The 13,553-nt window shown below is 43.8% G+C and overlaps 1 protein-coding gene across 1 annotated transcript in view; it reads right to left on the bottom strand.

The window, feature by feature from the left end:
• LOC147121957 (L-selectin-like) overlaps positions 1-10,583 on the bottom strand; it is a 60,182-nt gene extending 49,599 nt beyond the window's left edge. The window contains exons 1-3 of the mRNA XM_085978096.1: positions 10,572-10,583; positions 8,736-8,823; positions 649-1,029 (exon numbers count right to left, since the gene is read on the bottom strand). Of these exons, the coding sequence (XP_085834222.1) occupies positions 649-1,029; positions 8,736-8,823; positions 10,572-10,583 (481 nt within the window). The remainder of the gene's footprint in view (positions 1-648; positions 1,030-8,735; positions 8,824-10,571) is intronic.
• Positions 10,584-13,553: the final 2,970 nt, after the last annotated feature.

The following is a 13,553-nucleotide window of genomic DNA, read 5'->3' on the forward strand; positions in this document are numbered from 1 at the left end:
GTCGAATCGATACTGGATCTCAGGTAGGTCCTGGGAGAGGGGTTGGTGGGGGGGGCGATTGGGAGCTGGGAAAGCAATCGGGGTGGGGAGGGAAGAGTCTGGGAGAAGGGGGAAATGATCAAGTGGGAGGGTTCAATCAGGAGAGATGGGGAAGCAATTTGGAGGATTGTGGTCGATTGGGAGGGGGTCGAGCGGGAGCTGGCAACAGTCTTAAGCACTGCAGTGGTGTTGGGAGGAGCACTCTTGTACCTCCCGGCTCCACATTCAGGTAAGTATTTGTCAACAAATTTACAAAGTTTTGGTGCCCTCGCAGCTTTCTGTTTAAAACCTGACTGGCTTTCCAGTCTTTGCTGGGCCAGCTGCCTGTATCATTGTCTTGTTTTTTTTTTCAATTGCCCTCTGTTCACATCCAGGACGGGCCAGAGACTTTCCAACTCAGTGCGTGTGAGATGTTTATCAATTGCTAAGACAGGCTAATTAATTGCTAAGCTTAAAACGTAGCTCATTAGCACTTCATCTATCTATCCTCTCAGTGCCTTTTAGAAAAAAACCTTTTGAATACATTTTGTTTTAAAAACCAAACTTTTAAAAGTAACTTCTTCCCCCCCAAAAAATAAATTCTGTGGAAAAATGGTCAAGAAAACTTACCTAAATAGCATAATGCTCGTTTATTTTTTTCACAAGGATCATTATTCCACTTTCCTGTATCTTTCTGTCTCTTTATATAAATTTCTACACAATCTTCTGCCCCAGGAGTAGGTTCACCTTCAGCCCAGTTTTCTGCCTCTTTATCCAGTGATTTGTTAGTTCCAACCCAGGTCCAAACATCATGAATCTTTCTTATTCCAATCCAGTAGTAATTTGGATTTCTTGGGAAAAGGTTATTCAGGTAATTAATTTCTTCATGGTTCTGAATTGCAACCAGGTCAGTGAAGGACTCTCGGCAGAAATCTCTGGCAGCTGGCCATGTCACATCTGTTGCTGAATAGTTATAGTTCCAGCTGTGGACTCCTTCCCAAATTGCTAGTTCTGTGAAGACAATACACTTTCTTGTAATAAAAACAGAAAATGCTAGAAGTACACAAGAGATTCACCAGCACCTGTAAAGCAAAAAGATAGGTTAATGTTTTGATTGTAAGTACGTCTTTAAAATTAAAAGCTGAAAGAGAACCGTTGGACAATCTCTCAGTTTTCAGTTCTGAGGAAGAGACTTCAGCCTGAAACGTCAACCCATCTTTCCTCTTTGCAGAGACTGATGGACCTGTTGTTATTTCCAACATGTTCTGTTTCTATTTTAGATTTCCAGCATTTGCAGTTTTTTAAATTGTTGTTACTCACTGTAGTGCTGAATTAAATATAAAACAAGCTAATTTCAAACCTAATAAGGGTACTTAAAATGGTAATGAAAAACTTCACTTTAAAATTCAACAGTCCTTCAAGGTGTTTAAAATTCAGTTCAATTCATGTCCAAGTTGAGCTGACATCACTGTCTGACCAAACCCTCACCCAACCTCTTTGACAGTCTAGACTCTCACCCAACAGTTTAGCCTGACATGCATTTCTCTTCTGGCCTTTCCTCTCCTGTCTGTCGAGTTTCCCTTGAGTCTGAGCAAGTCAAGGAAAAGGAAATCAGTACAGTGCAGATTCAGAATGGCCAGGGTCAATTCCTGGAATTTGAAGAACATAGTAAACTTTAAGTAACACTAGTTTCTTTCTTTTCCTAGAGTGGGGAGGACAGAAGGTTGAAGGTCAGGTTGAGCAGAGAAGCCAGGTGAGAGTTAAGTCAGGGTCAAACAATTGGGATAGGTGAGGTAGAGAAGCAAGGCCTGAGTTAGGGCCAGGGTCAAGGAAAGAGACTGGGTGTGGGAAATGTTCCCTCTAAATTGTCTTTGTTGTGCGGCGCCTGTTTGTTTCAATGTGCGGTCACTTTAAATTTCTGCGCATGTGCGGTATTTCAAATGGAAACGCTTGTGAGCGGCCTACGTGGTTCCTTGCAGATTACTGCGCGGCCATGCATGTGCACAGCTTAGAGGGGACATTGGGTGTGGGTCAAGTTGGACAAAGAGGCTGTGTGAACTGACAGCTTGCCATGTGGCTATGCTCACTGCTTTGGTTCAGTTAAATGCTCTAACAAATGTTGCATATTTTTTTCAAAAAGGAATGATAAACAACATTTTGAAAAAGCATCCGTCAACAATGGTCTCACAGCGCTCACTGACTGACCTGTGCATTTCCAGACCTTTTCCTTGTTTGCAAGTAACAAAGTATGAATACTGAGACCTCTGAGGCCACCACAAGAAGTAAATCAACAAAAGCAAAATACTGCAGACGCTGGAAATAGAAACATAGAAGATAGGAGCAGGAGTAGGCCATTCAGCCCTTCGAGCCTGCTCCGCCATTCAATGAGATCATGGCTGATCATCCAAATTCAGTACCCTGTCCCTGCCTTCTCCCCATATCCCTTGATCCCTTTAGCCTTAAGAAATATATCCAACTCTTTCTTGAATATATTTAATGAACTGGCCTCCACCGCCCTCTGTGGCAGAGAATTCCACAGGCTCACCACTCTCTGGGTGAAGAAATTCCTCCTCATTTCAGTTCTAAATGGCTTATCCCTTATCCTTAGACTATGACCCCTGGTTCTGGACTCCCCGGCCATCAGAAACATCCTTCCTGCATCTAGTCTGTCCAGGCCTGACAGAATTTTATAGGTTTCGATGAGATCCCCTCTCAATCTTCTAAACTCCAGTAAGTATAAGCCCAATCGACACAATCTCTCCTCATACGTCATTCCTGCCATCCCAGGTATCAGCCTGGTGAATCTTCGTTGCACTCCTTCCATGGCAAGAACGTCCTTCCTCAGGTAAGGCGACCAAAACTGCACACAATATTCAAGGTGCGGTAGTGGTAGGGGATAGTATCGTTAGGGGGATAGATAGAGTTCTTTGCAGCCAAGAACGAGAGTCCCGAAGGCTGTGTTGCCTGCCCGGTGCCAGGGTTAAGGACATCTCCTCTGGGCTGGAGAGAAACTTGGAGTCGGAGGGGGAGGATCCAGTTGTCGTGGTCCATGTTGGTACCAACGACATAGATAGGACAAGGAAGGAGGTTCTGCTGAGGGAGTTTGAGCAGCTAGGGGCCAAATTAAACAGCAGAACCACAAGGGTAATAATCTCTGGATTACTACCTGAGCCACGTGCAAATTTGGCTAGGGTAAATAAAATTAGAGAGTTAAATACGTGGCTCAAAGCCTGGTGTGGGAGAAATGGGTTTTGCTTCCTGGGACACTGGCATCAGTGCTGGGACAGGAGAGAGCTGTTCCGTTGGGACGGACTTCACTTGGCCAGTGCTGGGACTAGAGTCCTGGCGAATCGAATAACTAGGGCTGTAGAGAGGGCTTTAAACTGATTAGTGGGGGGGAGGTTTTAAGAGAGCGAAAAATAAAAATGACAGCGGAGAAGGCAATAGAGCAAGGTAGCAGTGGGGGAATTAAAAACCAGAGCGTGTCAGGAAGGGACAGAATGTATAATGATAAAGGTAAAGTAGTAAAAGGGGTAAAAGCAGGAATAAATTGTCAGAAAACATATTTGAATGTTCTTTATCTGAATGCACGCAGCATTTGTAACAAAATTGATGAGTTGACGGTACAAATAACTACACGTGGGTATGATCTGGTGGCCATTACGGAAACATGGCTGCAGGATGATCATGACTGGGAACTAAACATACAAGGGTATTTGACAATTAGGAAGGACAGACAGGAAGGAAAGGGAGGTGGGGTTGCTATGTTAATCAAGGATGGAATCACTGCAATAGTCAGAAATGATATTGGGTCAAAGGATCAGGATAGTGAAATAGTTTGGGTGGAGATAAGGAATAAGAAGGGGAAAAAGTCACTAGTGGGCGTAGTCTATAGGCCTCCTAACAATTGCAACTCTGTTGGTCGGAGTATAAATCAGGAAATAGTTGGGGCTTGTAATAAGGGAACAGCTATATTCATGGGGGATTTTAACTTTCATATTGACTGGACTAATCAAATTGGGCATGGAAGCCTTGAGGAAGAGTTCATAGAGTGTATTTGGGACGGGTTCCTTGAGCAGTATGTAACTGAACCAACCAGGGGGCAGGCAATCTTAGATCTGGTCCTGTGTAATGAAACAGGATTAATAAAAAATGTCCTAGTAAAGGATCCCCTTGGAATGAGTGACCATAATATGGTTGAATTCCAAATTCAGTTTGAGGGTGAGAGAGTTGGATCTCAAACCAGCATACTGAGCTTAAATAAAGGAGACTATGAAGGTATGAGAGTAGAATTGACTAAAGTGGACTGGGAAAACAGATTAAAGTGTAAGACGGTACAAGAGCAGTGGTCTACATTCAAGGAGATATTTCACATCTTTCAAGATAAATATATTGCACTGAGGAAAAAGGGGAGTAAAAGAAAAGACAGCCATCCGTGGCTTAGTAGAGTAATAAAGGATAGTATCCGACTGAAAACAAGGGCATATAAAGTAGCCAAATCTAGTGGGAGGATAGAAGATTGGGAAGCATTTAAAAGCCAGCAAACAATAACTAAAAGATTAATTAAGAAAGGGAAGATAGATTATGAAAGTAAACTAGCAAAAAATATAAAAACAGATAGCAAGAGTTTCTACAGCTATATAAAAAGAAAAAGGGTGGCTAAAGTGAACGTTGGTCCCTTAGAGAGGATGGGACCGGGAAACTAGTGATGGGGAACATGGAGATGGCTAAGACGCTGAACAAATATTTTGTATCAGTCTTTACAGTAGAGGACACTAAAAATATCCCAACACTGGACAAACAGGGGGCAATGGGGGGGGGGGGGGGAGGAGCTAAAGATGATTAAAATCACTAAGGAGATGGTACTCAGTAAAATAATGGGACTTAAGGTGGATAAATCCCCCAGACCTGATGGCCTACATCCTAGGGTCTTGAGAGAAGTGGTGGTAGGGATTGTGGATGCATTGGTGATTATTTTCCAGAACTCCCTGGACTTAGGAAAGGTCCTGGCAGATTGGAAAACTGCTAATGTAACACCCTTATTTAAGAAGGGAAGTAGACAAAAAGCTGGAAACTATAGACCAGTTAGCCTAACATCTGTGGTTGGCAAAATGTTGGAGTCCATTATTAAGGAAACAGTAACAGAGCATTTGGATAAACATAATTTAATAGGACAGAGTCAGCATGGTTTTATGAAGGGGAAGTCATGTTTGACAAATTTGCTCGAATGTTTACGGAGGTCACGGTCCATCATCAAAGACCCTACCCACCCCAGCCACAGTCTGTTCGCCCTCCTGCCATCTGGGAGACGCTACAGATGCATTCGCACCCGTATGACCAGATTTAGGAACAGCTTCTTTCCCAGGGCTGTCATCCGACTGAACTCCACAAATAAACTCTAAATCCTGCACATCTGCCAATGCACTTTATTATGGTTATGTTTATGTTAATGTATTACAAGCCAAATGTATGTTGAATGTTTAAATGTCTTAATCTAAATGTACACTCTCGGGAGCCACAAGCCTACATTTCGTTGTACTGCACTTGTGCACTAACAATGACAATAAAGTTGATTATTATTATTATTATACAGGGTGGATAAAGGGGAACCAGTGGATGTAGTGTATTTGGACTTCCAAAAGGCATTTGACAAGGTTCCACACAAAAGATTACTGATCAAGATAAAAAATCACGGGATTGGGGGTAATATACTGGCATGGGTGGAAGATTGGCTATCTAACAGAAAACAAAGAGTTGGGATAAATGGTTCATTCTCGGGCTGGCAATCAGTAACTAGTGGTGTTCCGCAGGGGTCAGTGCTGGGACCCCAACTATTTACAATCTCTATTAACGATTTGGAGGAAGGGACCGAGTGCAACATATCCAAGTTTGCCGACGATACAAAGATGGGAGGGAAAGCAATGAGTGAGGAGGACATAAAAAACCTGCAAAAGGACATAGACAGGCTAAGTGAGTGGGCAGAGATTTGGCAGATGCAATATAATATTGGAAAGTGTGAGGTTATGCACTTTGGCAGAAAAATCAAAGAGCAAGTTATTATCTAAATGGAGAGAAACTGCAAAGTGCTACAGTACAAAGGGATCTGGGGGTCCTGGTGCATGAAACACAAAAAGTTAGTATGCAGGTGCAGCAGGTGATCAGGAAGGCCAATGGAATCTTGGCTTTTATTGCAAGGGGGATGGAGTATAAAAACAGGGAAGTCTTGCTGCAGGTATACAGGGTATTGGTGAGGCCACACCTGGAATACTGCGTGCAGTTTTGGTTTCCATATTTAAGAAAAGATATACTTGCTCTCGAGGCGGTTCAGAGAATGTTCACTCGGTTGATTCCGGAGATGAGGGGGTTGACGTATGAGGAAAGGTTGAGTAGGTTGGGCCTCTACTCATTGGAGTTCAGAAGAATGAGAGGCAATCTTATCGAAACATATAAGATTGTGAGGGGGCTTGATCGGGTGGATGCGGTGAGGATGTTTCCACTGATGGGTGAGACTAGAACTAGGGGGCATAATCTAAGAATAAGGGGCTGCGCTTTCAAAACTGAGGTGAGGAGAAACTTCTTCACTCAGAGGGTAGTAAATCTATGGAATTTGCTACCCCAGAGAGCTGTGGAAGCTGCAACATTAAATAAATTTAAAATGGAGATAGACAGTTTCCTAGCAGATAAGGGAATTAGGGGTTACGGGGAGAGGGCAGGGAAGTGGACGTGAGTCTAGATTCGGATCGGCCATGATCCTATTGAATGGCGGAGCAGGCCCGAGGGGCCGTATGGCCTACTCCTGCTCCTACTTCTTATGTTCTTATGTTCACCAAGGCCCTGTACAACTGCAGCAAGACATCCTTGTTCCTGTACTCAAACCCTCTTGCTACGAAGGCCAACATACCATTTGCCTTCTTAACCGCCTGCTGCACCTGCATGCTTACCTTCAGCGACTGGTGCACAAGAACACCCAGGTCTCTTTGCACTTCCCCTTCTCCCAATCTATTGCCATTCAAATAATAATCTGCCTTCCTGTTTTTGCCACCAAAGTGGATAACCTCACATTTATCCACATTATCGTGCATTTGCCATGTTTCTGCCCAATCACCCAACCTGTCCAAATCGTACTGGAGTTTCACGACATCCTCCTCACAGCATACCCTCCCACCCAGCTTTGTGTCGTCTGCAAATTTGGAGATATTACATCCAATTCCCTCGTCCAGATCATCATTAATATATATTGTGAACAGCTGGGGTCCTAGGACCGATCCTTGCGGTACCCCACTAGTCACTGCCTGCCACTCGGAAAAAGACCCGTTTATTCCAACTCTTTGCTTTCTGTCCGCCAACCAGTTCTCTAACCAAGTCAATACCTTGCCCCCAATCCCATGTGCCTTAATTTTGCACGCTAATCTCTTATGCGGGACCTTATCGAAAGCCTTCTGAAAGTCCAAATACACCACATCCACTGGTTCTCCCTTATCTATTTTACCAGTTACATCCTCAAAAAATTCCAAGAAATAAAACCAGAAAATGCTGGAAATACTCAGCAGGTCAGGCAGCATCTGTGGAGAGAGAAACAGAATTAACGTTTCAGGCCAGTGATCTTTCATCCGAGCTGGAAGATGCTGGTGATGAACAGCTTTTAAGCAAGTACAGAGCTAGGGAAAAGGGGAGCAGGGAAAGAACCAAAATGATGGGTCTGTGATAGGATAGAGGGCAGGAGTGATTAAATAATGGTGCAAGGCAAAAGGAGCTGATAATGGGACAAACATAGAAGCAAAAGATGGTTACAGAATGTCAAAGAGAAAATGAGAGCGGTGGTTAAGGTTTAAAGTTGTTAAGCTGAATATTAAGGCCAGAAGGTTGTAAAGTGCCCAATAGAAAGATGAAGGGCTGTTCCTTAAACTCAGGATTAGTCCTGCGTTGAATCTTGGAGCTGAGATTAGACCAGCAGCATCAATCTGAATTGAATCGCAGTGTGAAATTAAACCAGCGGGGCAATCCTGTCATCAGAGCCATGCTCCAGACCTGAGACCAATGCCACAAGAGATCTGCTAGTGCGTGGACCTATAAAATAATTGAATTTTTTTCATATGTTTGCTGAAATTTCCATAGACATGAGAAAACACCAGCATAAAATAGAGTTCAGCAGTGCGAATTTTTCAGCACAACACTACAAATCTCTTTGTATGAATGTGGTGTTTGGATGCTGTATATATCCTCAGATGGTAAAGCTGTAAGTCTCCATGAGGTGCAGTCAGGTAGCGGACTTGCCGAATTACTCCAATCTAAAGGTACCTGCACGTGAAGAAACTGTTATAAGTCTGGTATCTATCAGCATTACCAGATGATGTTCCAAATAATTTGGAACTCTCGCTTGAAGTAATTATATGGAATTGCCTGATTGGAGGGAAAGCTGATCCAGTCAAATTATTCACCATGGCAAATGATTCAAATAGCAGGGCACAAGTTATAATTCGGAAGCTAGGAACAAGCAACTGACAGTACAAATGGATTCAAAAAGCAATTGGATGCAATTAGAAGAGAGAAGGGGTTGCAGGATGTAGTGAGGTGAGAAGGCAGGTAAGGCGGAGCTGATCTATCAAAAAGGAACAAGTTTGTTGATATTTATTGGCTTTTTCCTGTTCCTAAAAAAATCTTGTGTTTGTTTACCAGCACTAAAATTCTTACAGAGAAGCAGGTGAGTAACACCTTACCATAAAGCACAACTAAGAGCCAAAATTGAGCAACACCCTTCTGAATCTGATGATGTTTTCGTCTAGCGCAGATTTCCACACAAAGGGCCTATTGAAAGAAAATCAAGAAATATATTATATTCTTCCATGTAAACAATATATATACAATGCCCACATAAAATGACAGAATATATACACATTGGATATACGTGTGTGTATATATATATATCAATGTATTGATCAAATTTTGCACCTGACATGCACTTTCGGTTCATGTTACCTCCTGTGTCACAATTTTGTGTCGTACTATTTCTGTCTCACTTTTCTGTCACATTTTCCTGTCCACTAATGTTTTCTACTGATTTTACTAACCTCTGATTGAGTCCCGCACACTTGGGATAGAAATTTCATGGGAATTTCCACCAATCTTCTGGCGTAACTTCAGCGTAAGATCAGTGAAAACCCCGAAGAAATAATGTATTCTCCACGGCATCAGCCAAAATTACAGCGGGAGGCTGGAGAACCCCCAGTGAAATAAATGGCATCTCCAGCCAAGTGGCACTGTAAGAGCTAGTTTCAGCCATTTCAAGCCTTCAAGTCATTCTTTTTAATTATTTTTTAAAAATAAACCTATGTGCAGTTTTTTAATGACTCTCCCACTGTCCCTGTCACAACTATGGCCCCAACCGTTCACCCATCACTTTTTCACAGAACCACAAGAGTTTATAGCACAGAAGGATGCCAGCCCATCGTGTCTGGACTAGCTCTTTGTTAGAGCAATCCAATACTAATCTGACTGGCCATGCTCCCCTATAGCTTTGATTTTTCCTTTGCTTCAAATATTTATCCATTTTTTTCCCTTAAAAGATGCATTGGACTCTGCCTCAACCTCTCCCTGTGGAATAGCATTCCATGCTATAAAATAAGTAAAGACATTTTTCCTAATCTCTCTCCTCACATTCCTACAGCAAACCATGTGCCTTTACTGTTTGCTGACCCAATTCCCTTTGAATGCTTTGAATCCCCCCAGCGCTGACCCTGTGGACACTGGCAGTGGGGCAGCCAACACTGAGCCTCTCCGCATCTCCCTCCAGAATATCCGTTCACTTGCGAACAAGGCCCTTGCCATCCATGAGCTTATTGTGGATGATTGCATCGACATCATGGCCTTGACAGAAACTTGGTTGAGGGGTGATGAAACCTTGCCCTTAACTGAAACCTCCCCACCTGGCTATACCTTCCACCACTTGCCCCGCTCAGACCGCTGTGGTGGCGGTGTGGCTCTCATCACCAAATCACACCTTGGTCTGTCCCCCTATTCCTCCGGCAGTTTCTCCTCCTTTGAGCATCTCACCTTATTCCACCCCTCTCACCTCACATTTAAAATTCTTGTTCTCTACCACCCACCCAAGTACCATAAAATTTTTATTACTGAGATATCTTCACTGCTTTCCTCCCTTAGCCCCGGCACCAAGCGAATTCTCCTCCTCGGTGATTTCAACCTCCATCTCAATTCATCATGCTCTCTCTCCTCTGAGTTCAATAGTCTCTTATCCTCCCTTAATCTCTCCCTCCATGTAAACTCCCCAACACATATTCACGGCCACCCCCTCGACCTTGCCATCTTTCATAGCCTTGCTACTCCCATCGTGTCAATCACAGATAAGGCCATCTCTGACCACTTCCTCGTATCGCTCTCCACCCACATCCCCCTTCCACCCCCACCCCAACCCTACTTCCTTCTGTGTCTGCCCCTGGAAAACACTCTCTCCCAACTCTCTTACAACTGTACTAATGAAATCCCAACTGTCCAGCTTTTGGCCCTCCATTCACCACAGCATTTCTGCTCAACCATACCCTCACCACCATCTCTGATGCCCTAGTTCCTATTACAACAATTACTCTCTCCCCCTGGTATGGCCCTCATCTTCGCCTCCTTAAGTCCAAGGGATGCAGACTTGAACGGATATGGCAGACAACTGGTTTAGCCATTCGCCACCAGCTCTGGCTGGACCACATAAAGCATTATCGGGCCCTGCTCTCGTCTGCCAAAATTGCACACTATTCCAGAATCATTCTGGAATGCAAAGATAAACCCCAGCTTCTATTCTCCATTGTTAAACGTCGTCTTAAACTCCTCTCCCCTGTCTCCTCCACCCTCACCTCCAATAACAAATGTGAAGAGCTCATGGACTTCTTTGTCTCCAAGATTGAGACCATCCGTTCAGCTGCCTTTGCCATTTCCCTTCCTTCTCCTAGCCCACTGGACCAAACTTCCTTTAAGGCTGCCCCCTGCCCTAGCCCTGAACTCACATCTCTCTCCAGTTTCTCTCCGATCTCCCCTCATGACCTCTCCGCACTCATCTTGTCCATGAGACCCACTTCCTACTCCCTCGACCCTATTCCCACCAAACTGCTGACCACCCAACTTCCTTTTCTGGCTCTCATGTTAGCTGACATTGTTAACGGTTCTCTTTCCTCAGGTACTGTCCCCCTCTCCCTCAAATCTGCCGTCATCACCCCTCTCAAAAAAAACAACCCCTGATCCCTCCATCCTTGCAAACTACCGCCCCATCTCCAACCTCCCTTTCCTCGCCAAAGTCCTTGAATGTGTTGTCGCCTTCCAAATCCGTACCCATCTTTTCTGCAATTCCATGTTTGAATCACTCCAATCAGGTTTCCATCCTTGCTACAGTACCGAAACGGCTCTCATCAAAATCACAAATGATATCCTTTGTGACTGTAACAAAGGTAAACTATCCCTCCTCATCCTTCTTGACTTGTCTGCAGCCTTTGACATGGTTGACCACTCCATCCTTCTCCAACACCTACCCATCGTCATCCAGCTGGGTGGGTCTGCACTCGCCTGGTTCCATTCTTATCTATCTAATCGTAACCAGAGAATCACCTGCAACAGCTTCTCTTCCCACTCCCACATCATTACCTCTGGTATCCCCCAAGGAGCTATCCTTTGTCCCCCTCCTATTTCTCATCTACATGTTGCCCCATGGTGACATCATCTGAAAACACAGTGTCAGTTTCCACATGTGCGCTGACGACACCCAGCTCTACCTCACTACCACTTCTCTCGACCTCTCCACGGTCTCTAAATTGTCAGACTTCTTGTCCAACATCCAGTCCCGGATCAGCAGAAATTTCCTCCAATGAAATATTGGGAAGACTGAAGCCTTGTTTTCGGTCCCCGCCACAAACTCCGTTCCCTAGTCACTGACTCCATCTCTCTCCCTAACATCTGTCTGAGGCTGAACCACACTATTCGCAACCTTGGTGTCATATTTGACCCTGAAATGAGCTTCCGACCACACATCTGTGGCATAACTAAGACCGCTTATTTCCACCTCCGTAACACCGCCGTCTCTGCCCTTGTCTCAGCTCATCTGCTGCTGAAACCCTCATCCATGCCTTTGTTACCTCTAGACTTGACTATTCCAAAGCACTCCTGGCTGGCCTCCCACATTCTACCCTACGTAAACTTGAGGTGATCCAAACCTCAGCCGCCCGTGTCCTAACTCGCACCAAGTCCCATTCGCCCATCACCCCTGTGCTCGCTGACCTACATTGGCTCTCGGTTAAACAACGCCTCAATTTCAAAATTCTCATCCTGGTTTTCAAACCCCTCCATGGCCTCGCCCCTTCCTATCTCTGTAATCTCCTCCAGCCCAACAATCCCCCGAGATATCTGCGTTCCTCTAATTCTGCCCTCTTGAGCATCCCTGATTATAATCGCTCAACCTTTGGTGGCCGTGCCTTCTGTTGCCTAGGCCCTAAGCCCTGGAATTCCCTGCCTAAACCTCTCCGTCTCTCTACTTCTCTTTCCTCCTTTAAGATGCTCCTTAAAACCTACCTCTTTGATCAAGCTTTTGGTCACCTGCCCTAATTTCTCCTTATGTGGCTCAGTGTCAAATTTTTTGTCTTTTAATACTCTGTGTAGAGCCTTGGGACGTTTTACTACGTTAACGGCGCTATATAAATTCAAGTTGTTGTTGTTGTTGCTTCAACTGAGTTAGTATTTACAAGGTAAATCTATTCCACTAGTTGATGACTCTAATGGGTTCAAATCGAAATTTATGATATTTGTAATATGTTAATTGCCTTTGTATGTAATTCCTTTGTTTACTATTTTACCAAAGACTTTAACCCATTTATGTTAAATGAAATTCCATATCAAGTCTTAGTGCATTCATTAATATTAATGTTACAGAACAATCGCAACCCATAAATGCAAAGAAGTTATTTTTATAGTAAGGTTAACTCATGGTCTTAGTTTATATAAGTCTTCGGGTGGTTTTATCCTAATTTTGTACAATGTAGCACTCCACTTATTCATTCCCTTCATTTTGTTTTAAAAACATGAATCTACTTGAATCACATCCCCTGCCTCCTGCCCCTCCCCAAGATTGTTCTAATGAGCATAGATTTTTGTTTCCTTGCCCTCTCCGAATGGTCTAAAACCGGGAACTATTCTTGTTGCCCTTCTCTGAATCCTTTTCCGCTTTTCTGTAAGTATGAGGACCACCTTTGGATGCTATTTTCCATGTGAGAGCTCATTGATGATTTATTATTAGTATCAGGTCTTTGAGTTTATACTTAATGTCTGATTGCATACCCTTCCCAACTGCTGGCCTAACACTGTGAAACTATTTAGTAAACTAATTTTTCCTGACTTGCTTCATGTAATTATAAACTCCTCTTTTTACAAAGTATTACAAAGTATTTACAGCACAGAAACAAGCCATTCAGTCCATGCCAGTGTCTATGCTCCACACGAGCCTCCTCCCACCCTTCCTCATCTAACACCATCAACATATCCTTCGATTC

This window comes from Somniosus microcephalus, chromosome 3 (genome assembly GCF_052327205.1).
Source record: "Somniosus microcephalus isolate GS21.2 chromosome 3, FLI_Smic_1.0, whole genome shotgun sequence".
Classification (NCBI taxonomy): domain Eukaryota; kingdom Metazoa; phylum Chordata; class Chondrichthyes; order Squaliformes; family Somniosidae; genus Somniosus; species Somniosus microcephalus.